Here is a 27676-nt window from a genome sequence, read left to right on the forward strand (position 1 = left end):
TGAAGGTAATGGGTCCAGCTGTCCTTTGTCAACAACAAATTGTCACTGTTTTCTGTGTTGAATATATGCTATATGGTAATTTATGGACCTAACAGATATCTAAAACCATTTGCACACGCAGAATGCAGGCACCCTATGAAGTATATAGAAATGAGCAAACCAGTGAAATTTTAGGGAGCAGGCTAGCAGGTGCGGCCCATTACTTACATCATAGGAGCCTACGCAACACAAAACAATAAAATAAAATAAAACCTGCTGTATGTAGGTTTTATTTTATTTGTTTTTATCTTATATTTTTGGAAATGTACATCCAGTTTTTTCCCCTTTAATTTTTTTGGGGGGCCCCAAGAGAGTGGGGCCCTAAGTCATAGCTTGTTTAGCTTATACATACCGGTAAATCCGGCACTGCTTGGTTGAGAGCATTTAGGAGAGGATGGAGTTAAGCATAAAGCCTTGATTTCATCATCTGTTACATGAGGATGAACTCTGATCCTGTTAACAGTGTCTTCTGATCTGAGAAGGCAAAAAAAAAAATAGAGAAAGAGCTCTCTTGGCGTTCTTCCTCTGTTCCCGGGAGCAGCTCGGCATTCCGGCCAGGAGAAGGCGGTGGCGACACGCGTCTGCCCGCTCAGCCAGCCAGTACGATAGAGACGTGGGGGAAAACACCATAGACACGCATATGCAAAGAAGGTAAAAGGCATTCAAACTTACTTAGCAAGGCGCTCGGCAGTGGAAGTCTTTCCGTCAGCCGCTCGGATCAGGAAATAGCCTTGCGAGAATTCCCCTTTTGCGAAGGGCGGTAAGTCACTTTGCACGACCCACGTGTGCGTGGGGGGGAGAGGAGGGGACCTGACTGAAGCTGGACTCGCTTTCCTGGGAGTTAAAACCTCCCACCCCCACCCCGAATTCGGTGGGACTTTAATTTCTCGGTAGACAATCCTGGGCTGAGTTAACTTTGCCCGCCGGAAACAACAGAGTTTTCACGGGAGGTTTTTAAGCAAGAGGTTTTTAAGCATCTGTCACGGGTGCTTTAGTTGAGGATGCGTGCATTTGCAGGGGGCGCTGGACTAGATGACAGTCAGGTTCCCCCCCCCCCTCCAACTCTACCGTTCTATGAATTTCTGATTGTGTGCGTGAATGGCCACACAATTATCACCAACCGTGCTTTCCTGCCTCACTGTTTACAAGCCACCAACACTCAAAAACCCACACCTGCAACTCGGGATGAAGCTGCATGCATCTGATGGTGGGCGATTTGGTCCAGGGAAGCTGATGCCTATATAAATTTGTTAAACTTTAAAGGTGCTACGAGGGTCTTCGCTGGATATCCCCGGGGTTGTTCCTGAGATCAGAGGTAGGGAAATCCCCTATCAGCTTTATAGAAAGTGTGATTTTAATGAAAGGCTTACGATTGCAAAATAATAATTCGCAGTTTTGAAAATGTTTAACCCGTGTTGGGCGTGTGCAGGAGGAAAAACACGTACGTACCTTGGGATGTGCAAGCACAGACATTAAATTTGTTGTGCAAGAGGGTACAATGTGAGATCTACAGGTGCAGTCAGCACAAAGTTTGAGGTTTTGCAATAACTCCTGTGTTATTGCAGAGGTTTAATGCACCGTGCCAAGGAAATGGGGGGGGGGGGAGGCAAAGTAAGTACACTTGGTTTTATAAAGAGGACAGATCTCCCCAGCCCCCAGGAACTATTAATTCACAACAGCTTAAAATAGGGTTTGAAGAAAGTAGATTGTTATCTGCTGGTAGATCTTTGATTTGCAATAGATCAGCAAGGAGTCTGACTGCCAATTGTTTAATAGCTGCAACAGCAAAAAAAAAAAAAAAAAAAAAAAAACCCTCCAAAATAAAGGTTGATGAAATGAAGGTTGGGAACCAGGAGTCAATTTTTTGTGTGAGAGGACTGGAAAATCAATTCCGGTTCTGAAAACAAAATTCCTGGGCTGAACATATGCTCAGAGGCACCGTGGTCCTAAAGTCTCTCCCTCCTCGCCACTGTTTTGCACCTGGTTCCAGTTGTTGGACCTTTGAGTTCTGTTATTCTCCAGCAGATGGTATTGAGAGGCATGGGGGGCCTAACCCAGTGGTGGCATATTTAACAACAAACAACAACAACAACAATTTTATTATTTATACCCTGCCCATCTGACTGGGTTTCCCCAACCACTCTGTGTAGCTCCCAACAGAATATTAAAACATGAAAAACTTCATAACTGTCAGCTGCCAGTAAAAAGGTAAAGGTACCCCTGACCGTCAGGTCCAGTTGTGGACGACTCTGGGGTTGTGGCGCTCATCTCACTCTATAGGCCAAGGGAGCTGGCATTTATCCGCAGACAGCTTCCGGGTCATGTGGCCAGCATGACTAAGCCGCTTCTGGCGAACCAGAGCAGCGCACGGAAACGCTGTTTACCTTCCCGCTGGAGCGGTACCTATTTATCTACTTGCACCTTGACGTGCTTTTGAACTGCTAGGTTGGCAGGAGCTGGGACAGAGCAACGGGAGCTCACCCCGTCCTGGGGATTCAAACCGCCAACTTTCTGATCAGCAAGCCCTAGGCTCAGTGGTTTAGACTACAGCACCATCCCCGTCCCATCCAGCTGCCAGTAGCCATGAATTTTTTCGATCCCCTTTCAAACCTAGTGTCCTGTAGCTTATTGGTGATTTCTGCAGTTGGGCACACGTTCAAGGGATCTCAGCACTATCAGCCAATGATTATAATTATGAGCATGCTCCTCCCAGATTAGCATATTCTCAAGGTGGAGCCAATTGATTTAAAGGTGCGCTCACAGAGCGCATTCCTGCGCACGATTACTCAGAAGTAAAGTGCACGTGGGGCTGTGTTGATAGCCATTCAAGGGCCGTCTTAAAGAAGCTTCAGTTCTGCAGACAAAAATATAAAAACCCACAACTTCATTGTAAGACGTCTATAAATGTTCAGTAACTAATTTCCTCTGTCTCTTCAGCATTCCACCAACGTTCAGAATGGCATCGTGGAATGCAAATAAAAGCATCCAGAATTCCACTGGACAAATTGTGAACCCTGACCTTGACATTGAAAGGAAAACAGCTTCCTTCAGTGTCGAACGACTGACCAATATACTGGATGGAGGTGCTGAAAAGACACAGATGAGGAGGACAGTAGGTAAGTCGTCCACATGGAAATAAGTATTTGTGTTAGTTTGAACGTCGACAATATGCTATTTTTAATGCTTCCCCAACTATGCATCGTTTGCCTTTTGGTGTATCCTCCTTCGCAGCGCTTAAAAACAATTTTTGTAGCTGGATGGTTTCGTTTGCAACAAAAGTCTTAGCCAAACCAATCGTATTTTTTTGCAGTCTTCAGAAACTGGACTGGTGAGATGATTGATTTTAAAGAGGCTCTTCCGGAATGACCTGTTCGTTGCACGTTTATCCAGATTAAGTTTGTGCAAAAGCTAAAACAGAGGTTGTGCAAGAACCCTGAACCTGACGTAGTAATGTATGAACAGCTAGCACAAGCTTTTAAGCGCCGGAGTTAACGTGCTGGCGGTAGTCTGTCCCTATCAACTTGTATGTATTAAATAATGGTGGATTTCATACAAGTTGTCAGCAGGTTGGGCTAAGATGGCCTCTTTTTGGGTCACCCCACCCCAACTCAGAGATTCGGCGAAGAAGAGCCTTAGGCTAATGTGAATGGCCTGGAGGTTTCTGCTGTGTTGTAAAATGCTATAGATGCTTCACTGCCAGAGCTGCATTTTTCTTCTATAAATCTCTTAGCGAACATCAGTGTAATTGCAGCTTGGTTTTCCTGTGTGTGATTCCTGTGCCTCGGCCTGCTTAAAGGATCGTTGTGTGCTCTGCAGATGCCATGATCCAGAGTGATCCGGTGTTCAGCCTAGAAAACCAGTACTTCATGAGCCAGAACGAAAGATACGAAGATGCTGTCAGGAAGTCCGTTCACCTCTCAAAGAAGGCGGCCGAAATGGGATGGGAGGCAGGCGGACCTGAACTGGGTTACTGCCACAGGTGATTTGAAAACGACAAAATGCTGCTAGAATTGTATTAGCTATCTAAAAAAAAAAGTTCCAGTTACAGGTGGGTAGCCGTGTTGGTCTGCCATAGTCGAAACAAAATAGAAAATTCTTTCCAGTAGCACCTTAGAGACCAACTGAGTTTGTTCTTGGTATGAGCTTTCGTGTGCATGCACACTATCTGAAGAAGTGTGCATGCACACGAAAGCTCATACCAAGAACAAACTCAGTTGGTCTCTAAGGTGCTACTGGAAAGAATTTTCTATTTTGTAAAAAAAAAGTGTCTGCTTTCACCTAAGCTAGGTGAGGCGGCCTACTACAGTCAAGGGAAATCTCTGGCTTCCAAGAGATTGTGCAAATATGTGGCAGACAGAATTGCCTATACATTTTCAGAGTTGAGAGGACGCCACATCTGATCTGAAAATTTACCTATAATATTATTATTTTTGTAAGCTGCTGTGAGGTTTCGTTCGTTTACAGTCAAGCAATGCGCCAATGTTACTAAATACATAAAGGAGCAGCTATGACCATATTGCCACGTAATATGGCAGCCGTAAGATGAAAGGGTTGGGATTCAGGCTCAAAAAGCACAGGGGGAAAAGGAAATGTTTTGGGGGAAGAGCTTGAGCACAGTAGTTCAGGAGCCTGTGACTTCAACACTGGCATAGTGTGATGTCGGGATTTCCTTGCACTTGATCTGGAAATGGAAATTAGTGCACAAAGTGAGTGAGAGTGAGACCCTGTCAGCATGTCACCTGGCTGTTCAGAAAACTGCACTGGATGCTGATTGGTTACTGGGCCAGGTTCAAGGTGTTAGTATTAGCATATAAAGGCCATAGCAGCTTGTTGTTGTTGTTCATTCGTTCAGTCGTGTCCGACTCTTCGTGACCCCATGGACCAGAGCACGCCAGGCACGCCTATCTTTCACTGCCTCCCGCAGTTTGGCCAAACTCATGCCAGTCGCTTCGAGGACACTGTCCAACCATCTCGTCCTCGGTCGCCCCCTTCTCCTTGTGCCTTCCATCTTCCCCAACATCAGGGTCTTTTCCAGGGAGTCTTCTCTTCTCATGAGGTGGCCAAAGTACTGGAGCCTCAGCTTCAGGTCTGCCCTTCCGGTGAGCACTCAGGGCTGATTTCTTTAAGGATGGATAAGTTTGATCTTTTTGCAGTCCATGGGACTCTCAAGAGTCTCCTCCAGCACCATAGAGTCTCCTCCAGCACCATAGAGTCTCCTCCAGCACCATAGCAGCTTAGGATCAGCTTACTTGATGGGTCACTTTAACCCATATAAGCCCACTGGACCCTTTCATTCCTCAGAATGGGCACTGGTGCAGGTGCCATGCAATATTAGATCTGTACTTGCAATAAATCTAACTTCTAGCATGACAGCACCTGCACATTGGAACTCCCTGCCTGTTGAACATCAGGCAGGCTCCTTCACTGTACCCTTTTCGGTGTACATTTTGGTTCAGGCAAGCTAAGAACATTTTGGTTCAGGCAAGCTAAGAACATTTTGGTTCAGGCAAGCTAAGAACATTTTGGTTCAGGCAAGCCTATCCGGACACCTAGAAGCTGACATGTACTTCAATCTATGTTTAGCATAATTATTGATTTTAATTCTATTTAATTCTTTAAAAAGAAAAAAAGAAAACGCCTGCTTTTGACTTTTCACGGCTGCTTTGTTTTTCGTAAACCGCTAAGAGGTTCTAGTTGCAATCAGGGTGGTATATAAATTTTGTTAAGCGCATGAACAGAAAGTAAGGTTGCAGCCTTACCTTTGCTTACTTGGAAGTACACCTTGTTAAATTAAGTAGGGACTTACTTCTGAGTAGACATGGTTAGCTATGTACCAGGGATGCGAAACCCAAAGGACACCCTCCAGCCCTCCCTCTCTAACAACAACAACAACAACAACAACAACTTTATATGCCACTTTATATGAACAGCTTCCAACAAATCATAAAACCACAGTAAAACACCAAATATTAAAAACTTGCCTGTACAGGGCTGGCTTCAAGTGTCTTTTAAAAGTCAGATAGTTGCTTGTACCTGTTTGTCATCTGACAAGAGGGCGTTCCACAGGGCAGGGGGCACCACTACTGAGAAGGCCCTCTGCCGGGTTCCCTGCAACCACACTTCTTGCAGTGAGGGAACCGCTCAGAGGTGGACCCTCAGTATCTGGGCTGAACGATGGGGGTGGAGGTGCTCCTCCAGGTATACAAGGCCAAAACTCCCCACTTCCCATCTCTTGGGATTTTCCCTAGCCCACCCGCCTCACTGACTCTGCTTCATACCTTCCATGGTTGTTGCCAGGTTAGAACATGTCCTTGGACTATGCTAATAGATCTTAATTGCTTTTACTGGTTGTAAAGAGCTCAGGCATCTGCATAATTGGCAAGCAGCCTACTGCACAAAGGTGAAAGTTCCACCCACTGCTCCACCCATTGTGTGTGTGTGTGTGTGTGTTCCTGGCCATGCTCACCACTGGCACCTAACCCTCGAGCTGAAAAAAACCCACCCCTTTCCCCTTTCTGTGCACACTTACTGTAAGTAAGTCCCGTTGGAATTATTTCTGAGTTAAACGTGCATCAGACAGCACTGTAGAACTTGGATTTCCCTGTAAGCCAGTGAGGTCAAATATATGTTGTTCTGTATTTGTGGGAGCACCCTTGGATTTATACGGCAGGAGGGGAAAGGGCAGAAGCTGCTGCGGGAATGAGTTAGCGAGGGTTGCCAGTGGCTTTTGTGGGCGAACTGAACGGACGAGTAATGTTAGGCCATGTTGATTGGCTATCTCAAAATTGCTCTTTATCAGCCGCGTTTATCAGGGAGCAGTACGGCATAAGGAGGAAGACAGGCGTCACGCCTCTGTTGTGAAGTTAAATGCCCCGCTGAAATGTCACGTTCTCCACTGATGTAATCGCCCTGTGCTTTGCAATTTTGCATTTCTGCGCAGGGATCATACACTTAGGGACTAACGTCAGGGAGATGACAGGATTTGTATATCCTTTTGCAGGGCCCTTCATGCCAACCTGGCATTCAACGTCCACGTGGTCTTTGTTAAGAGCCTTATGGGGTTAGCCACAGACGAACAGCTCGCCAAGTGGCTCCCTTTGGCAGAAAAATTTTACATCGTAGGCACCTATGCCCAGACCGAATTGGGTCACGGTAAGTTTCCTAGATTATTGTGGCTGTTAGGGCCAGAACCCATCCAAATACCACGATGTCAAATCCCACTGTGCCAATGGGGCCCTAATGTAGCAATTGCTTCAGAGCAGTTGCGGGGAAACGTTTGCCGCCAACCCACCAGGTCTGAGTCCAGGCAGCTCCAGCTGGCATTTTGCCCTGCAGCAGAGTGGGCAGCTGACCGCCCAGAAGACTCCGACCATTTGTAATTGTCTGGCAGTGCTTTAGGGGCTCTGGTCCCTGAAGGCCACAAGAGGAAAATGGCTAGCAGTCTAAAACTGTCAAGTTCAACACCTGAGTTTTGATTGCAGGGGATATCCCTATTTTTTGTTTTCATTTTTTAAAAGACAGCTGGAGAATAGAGGTCATGGGAAAATGGGGGTTAGCCACACTCAGGGCTTTTTTCCCCCAGCCGGAACTTGCCGGAACTCAGTTCTGGCAACCCTCAGGTGGGCGCCATTGCCATTATAAGAGAACAAGGAAGGCGTTTATGGTGATTTCCGGCACCTGTTTTTCTGGAAAACAGCACCGGCTGCAGTGACCCTGAGTCAAGGAAGCCCCAAATGAAAAATCGAGATGCCTGTGAGGGTGGAACTTGCTTACAAAAAATGAGGAGTTGGACCCAGTCTTGAGAACAGCACGGCTGGGATTTGTGGGCCTGACTAGTGAATGTGGAATCTACTGGTGGTCTTGCAATGCTCTGAGAAACCCTGTTCTTTGTTATTTCAGGAACTTACCTTCGGGGATTGGAGACAACAGCCACCTTTGATGCTGCTACACAGGAGTTTGTTCTCAACACGCCAAGCATCTCTGCCATGAAGTGGTGGCCGGGAGATTGTAGGTAGCAAACACATTCAGGGGTGGAGCCAGTGTGGTGTAGTGGTTAAGAGCAGTAGACTCGTAATCTGGGGAACCGGGTTCGTGTCTCCACTCCTCCACAGGCAGCTGCTGGGTGACCTTGGGCTAGTCACACTTCTTTGAAGTCTCTCAGCCCCACTCACCTCACAAAGTGTTTGTTGTGGGGGAGGAAGGGAAAGGAGAATGTTAGCCGCTTTGAGACTCCTTCGGGTAGTGATAAAGCGGGATATCAAATCCAAACTCTTCTTCTTTCGTTCGTTCTGTCCTTTAGTTGTTTCCCCAATCTTTAAAGGATGTATTATAGCTGAATGTTTTAAAAGTGTTAAGTGAAACACTATGAATGAATCCACTTGGGAAACGTACAGAGGAAAACCCACTTGCCATTTGCTGCATTTCAGCAGGAAAACACTGGTTTTCCTGGGGTAAGCGCCAGAACAGAAAACAAAACAAAAAACCATTGCTCGGGCACAGAGCTTTAAATACCAGATTTGTGTCTAGACATGCAGCACAAAAGGAAGTCCAGGTGAGCCCATAGTTAGGTCCCTTCCCAAACCCCTTGTCTTCCCAATCTGCATCTTTAATTGCAGCTTTGAATATGGTCGGTGCTGGAATATAAAGGTATCGTAGCACCATTATACAGATCTGTGGTGCAACCGCACTTGGAATACTGTGTACAATTCCGGGCACCTTACCTGAAAAAAGGAGATTGTGGAGTTGGAAAGGGTTTGCGAAAGGGCAACCAAAATGGGTGTGGGGGGTGGGAGCAGGTTTTCCTGTGAGGAAAGGTTGCAACAATTTTTTAGATTAGGGAGAAATCAAGTAGCGGGGAGCAGCCCAGCTGTGCATAACATTAGGTACAATGTGGAGAAAGTAGATGGAGAAAAGTTTTCTCCTTGAGAAATTTAGAGAAATTTCATGGAGAATAAGTCTGTCAGTGGTTCCTAGGCACATAGGCTATGTTCTCACGTCACTGTAGCTGGGAATGGCAGGTGAGGAGAATTGCTCTTGCACTCACAAGCCTTTGGCCTCATCCAGTAATAATATTACTTATACTCTACCCATCCGGCTGGGCCTCTCCAGCTATTCTGGACGGCTTCCAGCGAAACATTAAAAGCATAATAAAACATCAAACATTAAAAACATCCCTAAACAGGGCTGCCTTCAGGTGTCCTCTAAAAGTCAGACAGCTGTTTATTTCCTTGATATCCGACAGTAGGGTGTTCCACAGGGCGGGTGCCACTACCGAGAAGGCCCTCTGCTTGGTTCCCTGTAACTTCACTTCTTGCAGTGAGGGAACCTCCAGAAGGCCCTCGGAGCTGGACCGCCATGTCCGGGCTGAACGATGGGGGTGGAGACGCTCCTTCAGGTATACAGGACCGAGGCCATTTAGAGCTTTAAAGGTCAGCACCAACACTTGGAACAGGGCTGTTCTTATGTTCTGAAAATGCCGCTTAACTTTTCGAGGAATTGATGACTTATTTTTCTCACCCTCCATTTGCCCTTACAGTAGGACGAACAGCGACTCACGCTGTGGTCTTTGCTCAGCTTTACCTGAAAGGAAAGTCCTATGGCATGCATCCCTTCATGGTGCAGGTCCGCAGCCTCCGAGATCATTCTCTGGAACCAGGTGACTGTCGCGGATTGCTCCAAGGCGTTGTAGCAGAGAAGTGCAAAAGCCACAGGTCCTTCCTTGCAGTATTGTTTTATTGTGAGCTATATACATACAGACAGTTCATACAAAGACAAGTATGACAACTTCACTCTCACTCTCTGATTCCACTCTACACCACCACACCCTGCTTAACAGGTTCCCCTTTAATACAAGACAGCAGCCAATCATCTGTTGGCCCACTCTTGCTGAGTCACTCTGACACAGTAAGGTTTGCAGGTCTATTGCATCAGCTTCTTTCACTTTGCAAGCAAGCTCAAGCCTGCAGACTTACTAGGCTAAACAACATTCTATGTATCCCGACAGTGACTTACTCCAGAGGGTTCCAAGACGATTCTATTGGGCGGTGTTTTTTTTTTTTGTATCTGTTTCAAGCCTGCCAATGCTGGTCTTTGACCATCCGAAACTGGGGTGCCTTGAAATCAGTGGTGCCATCAGGGCAGTCTTGGGAGGCAGACATGGAAACATAGAATTGGGTAGTTGAAAGGGATGCCAAGGCTCAATCGAGTTCAACCCCCTGCAGTCGCAATCTTGGGCCCCTCTCATCAGAATGAGCAAAAGGGCCTCTAAATGCAAAAATAAATCTGGTTTCCAACATTATTTTTAAGCTCAGAAAAATGCTTTCATGTTGTCATGTGGTTCAGATATATTCATCACTTTGGGGGCTGTGCCATAGTAATAATAATAATAATAATAATAATAATAATAATAATAATAGTGAAAAATGAAAAATAAATGGAGAGAAGAATAGCAGAGTTCATCAGACACCATTTACATACAGAAATACATTAGCCTAGCTATTAAAGTCTTAAAATATTATGCAAAAAATGAGGGGGTGCAAAGGAGGTGGACAGAATAAGGAAGAATATTTAGGGGGGAAGGGGTGTCCGGCTTACCACCATTTGAAGGTAATGCTTACTTGGGAGTAAAGTCCCATTTGTCTCAATAGGGTATTCTACTGAGTAGACATGCATAGACTTGCACTGTAAGTGAAGTACTGTAGTACATACTGCCATCTAATTTGGGGGATTAATAAAAAGGGAGTTAATAGATTTTTCAGTGCTTTCTGTTGGGCAGAAGAAACATGTGCTTTCATTGGTGGGCATAAAACCATTAAGTCCAGAGTCTATTGTTACTTAGCCACATCACTGTGCAGAATGCTGGGTTACGTATCCTGATTTCCAAAAGAGACTTCAATCTGCACAATTTTTTTAAACCTACCTTTCTGTCTGAATCCTTGCTTGTTTTGCTCCGTAGGAGTAACTGCAGGGGATATTGGTCCCAAAATGAGCTTTGAAAATGTTGACAATGGCTTTCTCTTGCTGAAGAATGTTCGTATTCCGAGGGAAAACATGCTGGCCAAGTTCTCTCAGGTAAACTTAGCTGTGGATATCAAACAGGTTTCATCAGTTGCACCATAGCAAAAGCCTCTAGTTACTCTATGGGTGGAATTTCATATGGAATCTGTCAGGTGGTGAAGACAGAATGTCAAGAATCTACATGAAGTTTCATTCTCTTATTTCATATTTTTTTAAAGAGAGACTAGTCCTCATGGTGATCAAGGAATGTTTGAAAATGATGCTTTTTCAGGTTTGTTTGTTTTTTAAGTGACGGGCCAGTAGTAATATTTTGATAAAAGTGCTGTGGGCGATAGCACAAAATGGCTGCCATGGGGAGCAAAAAAAAAGAGGTGACAGAGAAACCGGTGACAGGAAGAAAAAAGAAAAAACAACAACACAGTCTGAAAGACATTTGCAGCGTCTGTAAATGCTTCAGAGTTCTGAATGCTGGACTTAAATTTTGCTTCTGCTAACACACACCACCTTTTTTTTAATTGTTTCACAATTTCCAGGTCCTGCCAGATGGCCGGTATATGAAAAAAGGATCTGCAAAAATTAACTACCTTACTATGATTGTGGTCCGTGTCTTCATGCTTCAAAATGAAATTGTCCCCAATCTGATGAAGGCATGCACCATCGCAATCCGATATTCCGCAGTGCGCCGGCAGTCTGAGTTGAAGCCCGGGTATGGTGGGAAGGGAGGGCCTGGCTCCAGGCAGGGATGCATTAAATGTCCTGCTCCTCTGTTGACTATTTATTATTATTATTATTGCTTTCCTCTTTTCACACCAACTCTCAGTGTTTCGGCCACTAATCGCCACCACCACCCCTTGTTTACATCTACTTAAACTATTAGGCCTAAGCAAGCAGGTGAATTTGCAAATGTTGGGAGACTCATGTGAGGGACTGGGTGCCCCAAGGGTGCTTTGGAAGGGGAGGTTCCCAAACAGTTGGGGTGACCGTGTCTCTTTGTCTCAGTATGTTTTTCCTCCTTCTGTGACCGCAGATACCTGGCTGTGTGTTCAGGTTGGCTCAGAATTTATTTCCGGTCAGGAAAGACACAAACATAGAGCATAGCTGTCAACTTTTCCCATTTTTTTAAAGGGAAATTCCCTTATTCCGAATAGGATTCCTCACAAGAAAAGGGAAAAGTTGACAGCTATGACATAGAGGGGACCCTGGATTCTGTATGTGTGTGCATTAAGGCCGTCGAAAACAGCCTCTGTTTAAATCTGGTTCACTACCAGTACTGTATATTCTGGCGTATAAGGCTACTTTTTAATCCAGGAAAATCTTCTCAAAAGTCGGGGGTCGTCTTATACGCCGGGTGGAGAATCTGCGGTCGAGTATATCTCAAACTCTATATTTTAACTGGAAAAGTTGGGGGTCGTCTTATACGCCGGAAAATACGGTATTATCTTTATTTTAAAGGTGTTGGAATGTGCATGTGCAAGCTTAAAGTTACCTCCATGTATTTTGACAAGGAATGTTTCCTGGAATGGCTTCCATTCAGCAAAGGAAGGGAGGAAGCCCTGTTGCACCAGTGGGACTCACTTACTTGAATCAGCCCCTCTACCTGCCACACGGCCTCCGCTGGCCCCCTAAGCTAGTCAGGTGGAAAATGCTGTCCTGTTAACATTGGAATAAGATCTCACTGCTAAGCCGGTCACCACCTGTGAGTGGGTGTTTTTGGGGCGTGTGGTTGGGTCAGTTCTTGAGACAGAAATTGGCCGCCCTGTGTTGGCTTCCCAGAGTGAAAGAGGAAATGCAAAATGGAAGCTCCTTCGGGTAAATGGAGGCTATTCATTTGCTGTTCGTTTTGGATAATCTGAGACATTTTCTCTCCCGAGCCAGTGTGGTGTAGTGGTTAAGAGCGGTAGACTCGTAATCTGGTGAACCGGGTTCGCGTCTCCGCTCCTCCACATTCAGCTGCTGGGTGACCTTGGGCGAGTCACACTTCTCTGAAGTCTCTCAGCCCCACTCACCTCACAGAGTGTTTGTTGTGGGGGAGGAAGGGAAAGGAGAATGTTAGCCGCTTGGAGACTCCTTCGGGTAGTGAAAAGCGGGATATCAAATCCAAACTCTTCTTCTCCTTCTTCTTCTTCTTCTTCTTCTTCTTCTTCTCCCCTCAGTGACCGCGAGGCAAAGATTCTTGACTATCAGACCCAGCAACAGAAGCTTCTTCCTCAGCTGGCAACCGCCTATGCCTTTTTCTTTGTTGCTAATTATCTGCGGGACTTCTTTGACAGGGGCTACATGGAAACCAAAGAAGGAAAGTTTGACTTGCTCCCTGAGGTAACGTGAAGAAAGATAAGCAATATCCCTTCAGGCCTTCCTTTAGAAACCTTTAAATTTTAAAAGGTGGGTAATAAAAAGAACAAACTGTCAGAAGAAGAAACCCAGAAGATTTTGAAATCTTTTTTTTTTAAAGAAGAAGTGTCAGGAAGAGGACTACTTCATACATATATCTGCATTGCTTGATTTGCAGTCAAATGTGTGAGGTGATATTTATCTGCATTGACTTTAAAAATATTTACATGCAAAGCCTATCCAAGGCAGTTTACAACAATAAAAACTCTTCCCCCCCCCAATATAGAATATTAGTAAAGCAATACTAAAAACAATCCACAAGAATAAAACAGACTAAGAAAAAGTAACCGTTTGTTTTAAAAGTGACACAAGTGGTATGGCTGCTGCAGGCTTTCCCTCCTCAACTGATGTATGGTGTTTTTTTCCCTTCAACTGACAACCCTGCTTGTAAAAACTTGGCTCTTGGAGCTGATTTTAGATATGTAGGAAAGGCAAATGCTACATTCCCTTCGGACTGTGCCGTTTCAAACTCTGGGTAGTGGCAAAGCTGAGTGCCTCTCCCAAATTTCCCAAAACAACACTCGTTAGATGTGGAAAGCTAGACAGAAACCTTTGCTCCTGAGGTACTTAACTTTTCATGTGCAGGGTTCATTCAGACATGCATCACCACATTACAAATATGCATACCGTCTTGAAATGGTAGAGTTTCAGGGGAGCATGTACTCGGTGCCTTTCCCGAATACATGGTAAGTGAATTTTACCTTTGTGGGGCACCTGCAGTTTCAGGGTTTAGTTCAGGGACAGTCATTGTGATGCCTTCCAGATGCCGTTGGACTCCAGCTCCCATCATTCCTGACCATTGACCAAGTTGTCTGGGTCTGAGGGGAGCCGGAATCCACCAACATCCAGAGGCCACCATGTTGGATATTCCCAGTATCATTGATATGTGGCTAATTCCATAAATACAAATCAGAGTTTCCGACGTTGCACACAATCCAGTCAAAATCCAGCACTTTTAAGACCTCGCTGGTGTCCAGTTAAAAGGTCTTAATTGGTTTTAACTGACTCCCACAGGAATCAAGGAAACTTTGGTCTGGTTGCAAATATGTTTTGTAACCTATCCTAAGAATTTAGGACAGGTAACACTCCCACGGCCATAAAATATGACCTATGAATTTAAGCTGAGTAGGATGATAGTAAAGGTAAAGGGGCTCCTGACCGTTAGGTCCAGTCGCAGTGGTGGCATATTTAACAACAAACAAAAACAACAGCAATTTTATTATTTATACCCCACCCATCTGGCTGGGTTTCCCCAACCACTCTGTGCAGCTCCCAACAGAATATTAAAACACGAAAAACTTCATAACTGCCAGCTGCCAGTAAAAAGGTAAAGGTACCCCTGACCGTTAGATTCAGTCGCAGACGACTCTGGGGTTGCGGTGCTCATCTCGCTCTGTAGGCCGAGGGAGCCGGCGTTTGTCCACACACAGCTTCCGGGTCATGTGGCCAGCATGACTAAGCCACTTCTGGAGAACCAGAGCAGCGCACGGAAACGCCGTTTACCTTCCCGCCGGAGCAGTACCTATTTATCTACTTGCACTTGACGTGCTTTTGAACTGCTAGGTGGGCAGGAGCAGGGACCGAACAACGGGAGCTCACCCCGTCACGGGGATTCGAACCGCCGAACTTCTGATCGGCAAGCCCTAGGCTCTGTGGTTTAGACCACAGTGCCACCCGCGTCCCTCAGGATGATAGTAGGAAAGGATATAAACCTACAGACATTTCATATGTCACTGGTCCAGAGATGCTGTTCTGTAGAATGGGAAATGCAGAAGTGTACTCCCTTAACACTGTTCTTTCTGCCTCAATTCACAGCTTCATGCTCTTGCTGCAGGAATTAAAGTCATCGCTACAGACTACTGCTCGGCCGGAGTCGAGATTTGTCGGAAGGCCTGTGGGGGGCATGGCTACTCTCTTCTCAGCGGCCTGCCTTCCTTATACACCAGGCAGGTGGCTGGTTGCACCTATGAGGGGGAAAACACTGTCCTCCTCCTGCAGACAGCCAGGTAACTGCACTGAAACTCTATCGAAATCTGTCTCCCATCTTGCTTCCGAGGCCTTGCCAAAGCCACTTTAGATATCAGAAGCTTTTCCACGATACATTTCGCAAATGCTTCTGCTCAGAATTGTGTGTGTGTTTGTCTTTTAGAAGTCAGCAAGCAGTTAATCTGTGCTTCTGCTTGAAACTAGGCAGCCAAAGTTGTGTCCCAAGCAACTTCATGCTGATTTATTTAAGGGAGTGCCTGACACTCCAAAATTCTGAAATGATGAGCTCCGAACTCAGCAACTGGGAAAAACTGACACGTGTTGCATCCTTTTTTAGGTGTTGACAGTTCTAATGTAGAGAACTGTACATTCCAATTCAGGGCATATTCCAATTGCTCAGCGGTCAATGCTGTTGAAGCGTATTTTGCAGCCAACCTTCTGTGAGGGAAAGGAAAGTTGTCATTTTGGCCAGAACTAAAACCTCTTGCAGGCTCAAGGAACAGGATTTCCAAAATTCAGAAAAATGGAAGGATTACATAATTTGGTTGTTGTTGTTGTTGTTGTTGTGCCTGGGGACTAAGATAAGGATTAAGGAAAGATGGTGGTGTGTGAGATGGGAGTGGGCTGAAAATCAGGGTATGCAGTGGTCAAGTGTGCCACTGTAACTCTTCTCTCTTCTGCAGACTCTGACTGGCAGAAGAATGAGTGGAAGAATGATTGACAGTGGAGGAATGGAGTCAAATGTTGGGTGGAGTTGCAAGTGAGTGATAGGCAGATAACACCACTCTAGGATTATTTTTAATGAAGAGTGGGATTAGAAATCTCTTAAGCGAATTGAGCATTGATTGGAAAATGACAGTTGACTGACTGCATGAGACAGAGAGAAAGGAGAATGAGATGAGAGAGACAGGTAGACAGACAGAGAGAGCAAGCAACTGTAAAAGAGGATAGCTGTTTTTGAAATACCCTGGATGTTGTGTTCCTTAATCAATTGTCTGCTTAGCATTTAAACTGTCTGTGTTCTGGTCTGGGTGGATTCTAAGGTTCATAGTCTCATCCCACATGACTTGTGCAGATGCATTTGGGTAAGAATATGAAGAGAGAGGCCTACTGGTGGCAGCAGGTATTTTGCGGGAAGTCTGTATTCAGCGGAGTCTTTGAGTGACTAATCTAGTGTATAGTTAAAGCTATGGTTTTCCCAGTAGTGATGTATAGAAGTGAGAGCTGGACCATAGAGAAGGCTGAAGAATTGATGCTTTTGAATTATGGTGCTGGAGGAGACTCTTAGGAGTCCCATGGACTGCAAGAAGATCAAACTTATCCATCCTTAAAGAAATCAGCCCTGAGTGCTCACTGGAAGGACAGATCCTGAAGTTGAGGCTCCAATACTTTGGCCACCTCATGAGAAGAGAAGACTCCCTAGAAAATACCCTGGTGTTGGGAAAGATGGAGGGCACAAGGAGAAGGGGACGACAGAGGATGAGATGGTTGGACAGTGTTCTCGAAGCAACTAGCATGAGTTTGGCCAAACTGCGAGAGGCAGTGAAGTTTAGGCGTGCCTGGCGTGCTCTGGTCCATGGGGTCACGAAGAGTCGGACACGACTGAACGACTGAACAACAACAACAATCTAGTGGCCTCCTGGGGGCAGGCCTTTGTAGGAGACCCCGGAATAGTGATGCTGACGAATATATTTTCTGTGTTTTCTCTGCAACAATTAGGGGTGCAAACCCAGCACACTTAAAAATGCAAGATAGAGTTGCTGAGGATTCTGCAGCAGAGTCAATATCCTGAGATATAGCCATGATGCATGTTCTTAGATATCTTTCGCCCCCTGGCCTGCCTACTAACTATCCTGTTTTCCAGTTATTTGTATCATGAGTCGTACAGAAATGTTGCCTTACCTGTGGCCCTGCTTTTTAACCGCTGAAAATTAAGTGTTTGGAAACAAGGTGCAGAGTTCAGCAAATGCCTCTGGGATGAGGATGTGGCTCAATCTTCATTTTCTTTGTCATTAGGTTTCTGATAAAGTGCCTTGGGATGGCACAAAGCGGCCAGCCTCTTCCTTCATCAGTTGCTTACCTGACTTCTGAAAGCTTTGGGAAATGCCAAGCCCAGGAAAAGAGAGACTTCCTGAATCCTGACGTTTACACTGAAGCTTATAGGCACAGAGCATTCAGGTTGGCACAGAGATGCTGGAACCCAACAGTTTTGCTTGTGTGGTTTTTTTTTGGGGGGGGGGGTGGGATTTCTTGCATGTACCATCTTAAAGGCAGAGGATGATAGACAACAGGAGATCAAATAAGGTGTAATCGTGATCAGGGAAGGCTGTAGGCCAAGTTGTATCAGTCTAACCTACCTCAGGGGGTTGTTTTGTGATACTACAATTGCTCCCCCAAACTCCCTTGATGAACGGCTGATTACATAAGCCCTGTATGATGGCTGGAAGATACTGTTCCCCGTGACCCTGAAATTACTAGTTGAACGTGTTAACTGTTTTTAGACTGCTTTTTAAAATGGCTTATATCAGGGATTCTCGAACTGTAGTCTGTGCACCACCAGTGAACTGCGAGTTTCATTCAGGCAGTTCATGGCATGGCTGCATTAAAAGCATATCTTATTTTTAATTGCATTTTATTGCTTCTTTTGTTTCTTATGTTGTATTTCATCTTGTTACAATTTCAAAGCTTTAGGGTGCAAACGGGTAATGCAATAAAATGCAATATGAGAGCAACATGCAAAGCTTCTGATGCAGGATAAATCCATTATGTTACAGGGGACTTATTTGTTATCTAGAAACGGGGTAAGAGCTTCTGTGGGGAGAGGCTGGTTTGTGTGCATATTGCCCGAGCTATACATTCAGCAAAACAGGGTGGTAGAGTTCTTAGGTGGTAGTAGGAGGGATAGCCATCACGTTAGGCCACATGACTTTTTTTTGGGGGGGGGGAAGCTCCAACTTTTTTTTAAGAGCTGTTTTAATTTGCAGGGAGTTGTTTTTGTGCTTTACATCATGGACCATTCAAAACTGGTTAAGACACTTGTGTGATACAGCCCAGATTTCTGTCACCTTCATTCTCTTCCATGTGCAGACCAGACCTTTGTTTCTGCCATTTAGGGGCATTTTTTTAAAAAAAAATAGCCATAAATATTTGCAAAATTGTTGACAGTTTTTTGGGTGTCTATAATAGTTACTGAAGGAGCGTCTCCACCCCCATCATTCAGCCTGGACAGTGAGATCCAGCTCCAAGGGCCTTCTGGCGGTTCCCTCACTGCAAGAAGTGAGGTTACAGGGAACGAGGCAGAGGGCCTTCTCGGTAGTGGCACCTGCCCTGTGAAACGCCCTCCCATCAGATTTCAAGGAAATAAACAAGTATCTGACTTTTAGAAGACATCTGAAGGCAGCCCTGTTTAGGGAAGTTTTTAATGTTTTGTCGTGTTTTTAATATTCTGTTGGGAACTGCCCAGAGTGGCTGGGTATAATTAATAAATTATTATTATTATTTCAATCTATCCCTATAGAGTTGCAAGAAACGCAGCTGTCAAACTCCAGGGTTTTGTTCAGCAGGGAATGGCACAGCACGACGCTTGGAACAGGTGCTCTGTCCAACTTGCCCAGGCTGCCATGGTTGGTAAAAACTTTGTAGCTTCACCTACTACTGGCTCTTCTGCCAGATATCCTGTCTCCTAAACTGCACTTGAAAAACTAAACTGATTAATAATAATAATAATAATAATAATAATAGTAATAATAATAGACAGTACAGCATATTGTGTTGCATCCAGATCCCATTTTTAAAAAGCCCTGTTTTGTATAAGAACATGATACTGATGTTTCTAGCTCTGAACAGTACCTTGTTAAAGGAGGAGTGGCTAACCTTTGACCCTCAAGATCTTGCTGGACTTCATCTCCCATAATCCCTGGCGACTGATCATTCTGGCCGGGACTGATAGGAGTTAGAATCCAGAAAACACTGGGGGAGTCTTTTCGTAAACCACTTTGAGGTGTTTTTTTTTTTAACAATCCAGTAGTCTATACATTTTATGAAACGGATAAATAAAAATAACCTTACCTGGAGATGCCAAGGATTGAACCGGGGGCCCTCAGATGATCTTCCCCTAAGCTACGACTTTCCCTAAATGGGTGTGTGTGGTGATGAACAGTAGAATGAACGGACGAGAGGTCATTTTGTCTCACTGTAAATCGTTTCGGGGCTTTCTGCTGTGGGAAGCGATGCATAAATTCAGTCCACCTAACCCAGCTCAGGATTTCTTTTAAGAGTTGTGGAAGCAGGACTCCATAATGGACAGAGTAATGGAGTGGAGGTTTTGGGAAAGAAGTGAGGAACGGATTTGCAGCCTTATGCCTTTGCTCTCAGCCTCTGCACCCAGTCACGTGGGAGCATATTGGAGAGAACCAGCTCTCACTCAGCTGGGGGATGAGTCTGAAGGGCACTGCGGTCACCTTGATACTGGGGTCATATCTGCACCAGGCATTTAAAACCCTCTTCCCACAAAGAAACCTGGGGTCTGTCGTCTGCTGAGGGTTGTTAGGAGACCTCTCACAGAGCCATGAAGTGGTATAACGGTGCTTTAAATGAACAATGTGGGTATGACCTCTTAACAATTAGGCTGGCAGCTGTGGCCTTGAAATGAGAAAGCACATTTTCATATAATATGGAGATTTATATGAAAATGTGAGCTATTTATTTAGTTATTTATTTTTCAATTACTGCATGAGGTATAGCAAGTTTTGTTTTATTACTAAGGGAAGCGATATACCGACAATTGGAAACCAATTTTTAATTGTTATTTATAATTCTTTGCTTTTTTCTTTCTTTTCCGTGTGTTTTGTTTTGTTTTTCATATATTATTTTTTTGTGGATTACTATGTCTAGATTATATGCTTTTCGTTCTTTGTTTATTGTTTATTTGTTTCTATTGGTTGATTTGTTATGATTGTATCTTATAAGTTTGAAATTAAATAAAGCTATTTTAATCATAAAAAAAGAGAAAGCACATAGCCCAGGAGTGGAACCTAGTTCCACAATGCCACCGCTCCCTCCCCCCCCCCCCTCAAGGTGAGTTATCACACAGAGGTGAATGGTGTTTTTACTTTGCCAGGCTCACAGCCAATACATCGTGGTGGAAAAATTTGTCAAAGCGTTGGAGACATTTGGAAAAGAGGCTGCCATCCAGAGGGTCCTTAAGCATCTCTGCGACCTCTATGCCCTGCATGGGATTTTCTCTGACTTGGGAGACTTTGTGCAGGATGGCTACCTTTCTACAAAGCAAACTGACATGGTGACCGAATCGTACCTGGATCTCCTGGCTGTCGTTCGGTGAGGTTATTCTCTTTTTCTGCTAAGGGCTTCATACGGTTGGTTCCGTGTTTGGAACATACTTTGTGTCGTAACAGTCATTAAACAATACCGTGTATGAAACTAGCAAGCTGCCCATCGTTAGGATGGGTGAAGAGGGGAACTTGCAGAACTACAACTCCCAAAGTTCCTGGGAAGAGGGATGGAATGTTTAACCATCCTGAGAATTGTAGCTCCGTGAAGGGAATAGGGGTTCTTCCTAACATCTGTCAGCATCCTTAAGAAACTACAGTTCCCAGGGTTCTTTGGGGCTCAAGTGGTTTAGGAGAGTGCTATAAACTAGGCATGTCCAAAATCCATTCATTTTGGGGGCCCGCCGGTCGTTTTAATCCGGCCCCCGTGGCAGTACATGTCCTCGGGTTAAATCCTTAAAAAAGCTCAACAACTTTGGTCCTCACGCATGTTCACTTCATCAAATCTGGCCCTCTTTGAAAAAAGTTTGGGCACCCCTGCTTTAAACTTATGTGGCCTTTGTCAGTTTGGTGTGCTTGAATGGCACTGAAGCTACAAGGCCATTATTTACCCTACAAACAGAAAATATCTTGATTCAGGTAGGTAACCGTGTTGGTCTGACGCAGACAAAATAAAAAATTTAACAAAATTAAAAATTGTCCAGTAGCACCTTATAGACCAACTAAGTTTGTTCTGGTATAAGCTTTCGTGTGCATGCACACTTCTTCAGATACCAATATCTCTTCAACCTTTTGGTCAGTTTCCTACGATGACGTCTCTTGTGGCTTATCGAGATCTTGTCTGTTTTTAATAAAAGCAATCAGATAAAGATATTGCAATAAGAGTTGCGTTCCTGCTGGCTCTGAAATTTTGAAAAGCACAGAAGCCGCGGCCTCTCTGTTTCCCAACGGAAATGGATGCATCAGCACCGTCGGGTGGTTTTGATTCAAAATCAGCTGCGTGGGCTTTTTAAACAAGTCAGAAATATTTACTCTAAAGACTTTTATCAAATCGCTTCCAATAAGGAGGGTGACTATGATGTCGTGACTTCACCACGAAGCGTAAAGGCATTAAAAGATAAAGCTACCGTTTGCATGCCATTAACAGATTATCTTTGGGATTTACCTTGGTGGGTTGAAATTAAAGAGACACAATCTGTAACCGATAGATGGTAAATTGTTCTGATGGCTTCCCTGTGAAACTTACATTTTCTTATTATGTTCAATTGTCCCATGTGTATCCACTTTCATTTGTCTGGGACCACAATATATCTACCCAGCGTAGAATAATGCTACAGAGTTTATTCTGGGTTATAAAACCTAAAGCAATGGATGCCCCGGCATATCAAAATATTATCTTCCATACCTAGCTCCGAGAACAGATTTATTTGTGCAGTCGACAGACAAATTGATTATCTAGCGATGGAGGTAGATGTAGCCAAAAGATGTAAATAAAAAGGCAGGAATGATAGTGTCCTGTCAGACCACCCCACCTACCAGATATTTTGGCCTACAATTACCGTACTTTTCCGTCTATAAGACTAGGGTTTTTTACTTTAAAATTATGTGGAAAACTGTGGGTCGTCTTATACACAGGGCAATCTCCCCCCTATTTTCTTAAATTAGAGTCCCTAAAAATAGGGGGTGTCTTATACATGGGGGGGTCTTATACACAGAAAAATACGGTAGTTCATTTATGAGAGGGGTAGGAAACTTATAGCCATCCTGCTGTGGCTGAATCACAGTTCCCTTTATCCCCAACCATTGGCCCTCCTGGCTGTAGCTGATAGGAATTGGGATCCCAACACCACCTGGCAGGCCACAGGCTTGTGCTCCCTGATTGACAATGCCATTTGATCTAGACTACTGCAATGCGCTTTACATGGAACAACCCTTGAAGACTGTTTGAAAACTTCACTCAAGTAGCCAGCACAGGGCCATCTGGATTTTAGAAACTACAAGTTTACCTTTGTGCTAAATGACTATGGGAACAAAAGAGAAAGTGCCTCGCTCCAGTTTTGGCTCACTTGCTCTGACTGCCAATTTGCCTGCAGTCCAGTTTCAGGATCTTGGCACTTCCTTCTAAGCTGTAAATGTTATAGGTCCTGCTTTAAAAAGGGGTCTCCTTCTGTCTTTGTCTTCATTAGCCAAATTATCAGCGTTGCAGCCCTGCTTGTGCAGGAGAAAACAACTTGCTCCATCTTCCATGTGACAGCCCTTTTAGATGTTTGAAGATGGCTATCATATCCCCTCTCAGTCTCCTCTTTTCCAGACTAAATATATACCCAGCTCCTTCAACATTTTCTCATTGACCTATGATCAGTTTGGTCGCTCTCCTCTACACACATTGCAGCTTGTCAATATCCTCCTTAAATTGTGGTGCCCCAGGACTGGACAAAGTTAATGTTTATGCTACAAAAGGAACAAAAAATGCTTTCTGGCACTTCTAGGGTGAAGAGCAAGTGTTAGGGGATTTATTTGGTTTTTATGAAGTAGAAATTGTGATTTGTATATTGGGGCTCATTAAGTTTCCTTTGCTCTTTTTCAGGAAAGATGCTGTGCCCTTAGTGGATGCATTTGATTTCTCGGATGCAAATTTAAATTCAGCCCTTGGCTGCTATGACGGTCAAGCCTATCAGAGGCTTTACGAGTGGGCCAAGAAGTCGCCAACCAACCATCAGGTGAGAGCAGTGCATGCCAGACAACTTAAAGGAGAGGCATACCTGTGCTTCCCCGTTTTAACGTGAATTAATTGTCATGCTGCACTACAGCAGGGCAAAGCCTGCTTTCCATACCAAGCCGAAATAAAATTTAATTATGCAAAGCACATTTGTGTTTAAGATATGCAGATTGAGCACCAATTAAACATTTGCGTTCAGTTTGCATAACTTAATGCAGCTTAGCGTTCCGCAGTGCATAGTTTGGATTATTCGCCTGGTGCAGAATTCTGGACATTTGTGACAGATTTAGCCCAAAATACAAGCAGCCCTGAGCATCGTAAACAGTAGATGGAACAGGGCAGGGAAGTGTTAACTGGAGCCAAAAAGTGCAGGGGGGGAAGTGAGTTTGGGGTGGTTCGGGGCAAGCTTTACTTTTAAGGAAGGGGTGACCGGAGCTTTGGAGAAGGCAGGGGCAATAAGGAGAGTTAAGGGGCGATGTGGCATTAGCAAAAAAAAAGCTGCAGTGAGTGAAAAGAACACAGACCAGCTGATGCACAGAAAGATGGAGAAATGGAAAAGAGATGAGAGTTGAGGCACAGTTATATATAAAGGGTTGTGTGCGCTCCAAAGTGCTGTGCAGAAAGGTGAGGGGGCACACCAAATTTGCTATGGGGCACATTTATTTTTAGGAAAGGCAATTTTCTAGCTCTGGCGACTGCAGGGGAAAGCATGAAAGTACACTGTCAGCATCTAACCATCTTCAGCGCCGCAGTGGGAGCTTAATAGGGCTCCCAGCAGCCAACAGGGTGAGCGTAATTCTCCGAGCTGCTCCTTGGATTCCCCCCCAAGCAGCAAAACCAGAATCGCAGGGAAGCTGAAGAGGGGCACAGCTCTTGACTAAAATCAGAGGGAGAAACAGGGCAGCGGTTGTGGGTTTCCTTTAAACCAATGATTCAAGAACTGAGAATAGATTCTGCAAAATGGGCAAACCATCAGCACGATTTGCTTAACTATGCACTTAACAGAATCCAGGTTTTATTGCTGCAGAGTTTGGGGTACCCTGGCACAGGTATTAGTAATGTCGGTGAAATGCAGGCATGTTTCTCTCTTGCGCATGTCCAAGGGGGAATGAGGCAACTCAGTGCAGAGCCCTGCCTATTTGCAAGGGTCGGGAGCCTGACCCTGATGCAGTTGAAAGCTGTGTTCCTCCTTAGGGCCTTAGGGGGACACAGCTGACATGCTGAAAGGTGAGATAGAGCAGGGAAAGGTGTCAGTAGTCTAAAAGAGCACCATTTAGGAGCTCCAGTGTGGTGTAGTGGTTCGAGTGCTGGACTACGACCTGGGAGACCAGGGTTCAAATCCCCACTCGGCCACGAAGCTCACTGGGTGGCCTTGGGAGTCAGTCACTGCCTCTCAGCCTAACCTACCCCACAGGGTTGTTGTGGGGATTAAAAGAGGAGGGGCAGAACCATGTATGCCACCTTGAGCTCCTTAAGAGAAAAGCAGCAAATAATAGGCAATTGCTTTGCTAACAGGTGCAGGAAGGGCTGGTCTTGGCAAAATAATGCTCAGCACTTTGTTGTTGTTTATTCGTGTCCAACTCTTCATGACGCCATGGACCAGAGCATGCCAGGCACTCCTGTCTTCCACTGCCTCCCGCAGTTTGGTCAGACTCACGTTGGTAGCTTCAAGAACAGTGTCCAACCATCTTGTCCTCTGTCGTCCCCTTCTCCTTGTGCCCTCCATCTTTCCCAACACCAGGGTCTTTTCCAGGGAGTCATCTCTTCTCATGAGGTGGCCATGATCTGGCTTCAGGATCTGTCCTTCCAGTGAGCCTTCTTTATGCTCCAGCTCCCACTTCCATGCATCACTACTGGGAAAACCAGTATACAGACCTTTGTCGGCAAGGTGATGTCTCTTGCTTTTTAAGATGCTGTCTAGGTTTGTCATTGCTTTCCTCCCAAGAACCAGGCGTCTTCTAATTTCGTGACTGCTGTCACCATCTGCAGTGATCATGGAACCCAAGAAAGTAAAATCTCTCACTGCCTCGCATTTCTTCCCGTTCTGTTTGCCAGGAGGTGATGGGACCAGTGGCCATGATCTTAAGTTTTTTGGATGTTGAGCTTCAGGCCATATTTTGTGCTCTCCTCTTTCACCCTCATTAAGAGGTTCTTTAATTGCTCCTCAGCACTTACTGAGCATTATTAGGTGATATGTGTGTGGCCTGCATCTTAGCCGCTGCAGGAACACACTACGCCTAAGCACATGTCTTCCTACAGCACCTTTTCCAAATATGACCTTCATACTGGTTTCATTGCTGAACTCTGCAGCTGGGCAAGAGCCCATAAAGCCCTGCCTTTACCCTGTTCAGTCTTGACACTAAAGAAGGAAGCACAGAGTTACACAAGGTGTTGACTCCCCCACAATGGCTTCTGTTTTCTGTCCTAGGTAGCTGACCGTCTATGCGACTGACACTCGCTTTCTGTCTCCCCAACAGGACAACCGGATCTTCGAGACGTATTTGAAGCCACTTTTCCGGAACGCCCTGTCCAAGCTGTGAAAGGAGGAAGTGAATTAGAGAGGCAGCTCCTTTCTCCCCCGCTGCTGCTCTCAAAGCAACAGCAACATTTATTGATTAATGTAAACCCATAAAATGTAGTGGCCGACTGCCTTTTGAGTCTTGTCCATCAAAACATTCTCTTGAGTTTTCCCCGCAAGCGGAAGGCAGCCAGCGAATCTGAACAATTTGCTTTGGCGATGGGGTGATGCCTTTTTAACTTCACCAAATAAGCCAAGTTTTATTTTATTTCACTGTGCACAGCAGCCCTTGCTGACAAGGTTATGTGCCAGCCCAGGACACTGGAATTACTGCCATGAGATCAGTCCACCAGCCATTTTAGGGCTGGGATTGGGGAACCTGTGGCCCTCCAGATACGGCTGAACTACAGCTCCCATCACCCTTGACCATTGGTCATGCTGACCAGAGCTAGGAGGAGCGCCACAATTCCCTCCCTTGCTTTAGGATCCAGACCAGGACCAAGGGAGTAGCAGTTGTTGTACAGAACCCCCTATAGCAACTTTATCGATCGCAGAATTCTGGTGATGGCAGAAGGGATTGCTATGGCTTTTCTCAGGGCCTGGCCACACCCACCTGTCACTCACTTGATGTCATATGACCTCAGGGAAAGCCGCAGCTGCAAAGGAGCAATTGGGAGCATTAGATTGGGGCTCCCAGTTGTTCCTTTTGCAAGCAAGTTTGCAATGTAAATCTGGAGCGGAATGCAAACTGCACCATTTCAGCCAGGTCAGATGCCATACGATTTCAGGTGACTGGCAGCGGGGCATGCTTGCCCACCTAGGGCTGGCTGCAACTTGAGCCAACCGAAAATGATTTCGCCCCCTTTTCTAACACACGCGTTTCCTGTGTGGAAATTCGCCTGCACTAATGTAAGCAGAGGCATGGAATGGTCCATGATGATGATTCTTGTTTTTAATACTTTCAGGGAAACGTACCTATTCTCCAAGTGCCTAAACTGTAAAAAAAGAAAAAGAAACTCGGCAAGATGCCTTTAAGAACCATCAGACCCTTAGGATGTAATTGTAGGTCTCTCAAACCCACCTCGCAACCTCTAATTTAAAACCTCACTGTGGTGACAGAGCTTGCACTAAATTGAAAAACCTGCGCAGAAAAGACAGGGGTATAGATGTTTTAAATTAATTCCACACAGGCACCAGGCTAGCAGAAACACGCAAAGCTGAAATTAAGCTAATGATCGAGTTCAACCTGCGTTGCTTCCATTTAATCAGCTTGCGAGAGTGTGCAATTTAGGAAGAGCACTTTCAAGCAAATAAATTGCAGTTCAGATGCTTCGAAGTGGGGGAAGGAAAGCAGTGTATGCCATGTGAAGCTCCTTGGAGGAAGCAGGGGATACATATGCACCTCGCCTTTTTAAGCGATAGACTGCTACAATGCACCCCATGTGGGGCTTACCTTGAAGACTGTGCAAAAGCTGGCACTACTGCTGCTGGCAGCTAAGAACACGGGGCAGCAAGAGGGACTCGTGTTTCACCAATCCTTAAAGCACTGCACAGGCTGCCTATGAGCTACTGCGCCCGATTCAAGGGATCGGTACAAAACCCCAAGTGGCTTGATACTCAAGTACTTAAAACAAGTGCCTTCCTCAGTTTCTGTCAGTTCAGGCTTTGAGATGGCAAAGCTGTGCTTGTGGTCCCTTGGAGAGACGTGGGCCGCAGGGC

At 45.2% G+C, this 27676-nt stretch overlaps 1 protein-coding gene across 2 annotated transcripts; it reads left to right on the forward strand.

Annotated features, from left to right (window-relative positions):
• The first annotated feature begins 671 nt into the window (after positions 1-671).
• Positions 672-27256, forward strand: ACOX2 (acyl-CoA oxidase 2). Of its 2 annotated transcripts, XM_033141334.1 has the most exons (16): positions 691-799; positions 1303-1354; positions 2977-3155; positions 3856-4018; positions 7040-7191; positions 7939-8046; positions 9575-9694; positions 10994-11109; positions 11589-11761; positions 13209-13371; positions 15262-15452; positions 17449-17610; positions 18950-19055; positions 20552-20769; positions 23308-23440; positions 25917-27256. In XM_033141334.1, exons 3-16 carry the CDS (start codon positions 2996-2998, stop codon positions 25977-25979), a joined length of 2028 nt encoding a protein of 675 aa, XP_032997225.1. In that variant the 5' UTR covers positions 691-799; positions 1303-1354; positions 2977-2995; the 3' UTR covers positions 25980-27256. The 2 variants fall into 2 exon arrangements, with proteins under 2 accessions (XP_032997226.1, XP_032997225.1); XM_033141335.1 differs by lacking the exon at positions 1303-1354 and having other exon boundaries at positions 672-799.
• The last annotated feature ends 420 nt before the right edge of the window (positions 27257-27676 follow it).

This window comes from Lacerta agilis, chromosome 2 (assembly GCF_009819535.1).
Source record: "Lacerta agilis isolate rLacAgi1 chromosome 2, rLacAgi1.pri, whole genome shotgun sequence".
NCBI classification, from domain to species: Eukaryota; Metazoa; Chordata; class Lepidosauria; order Squamata; family Lacertidae; genus Lacerta; species Lacerta agilis.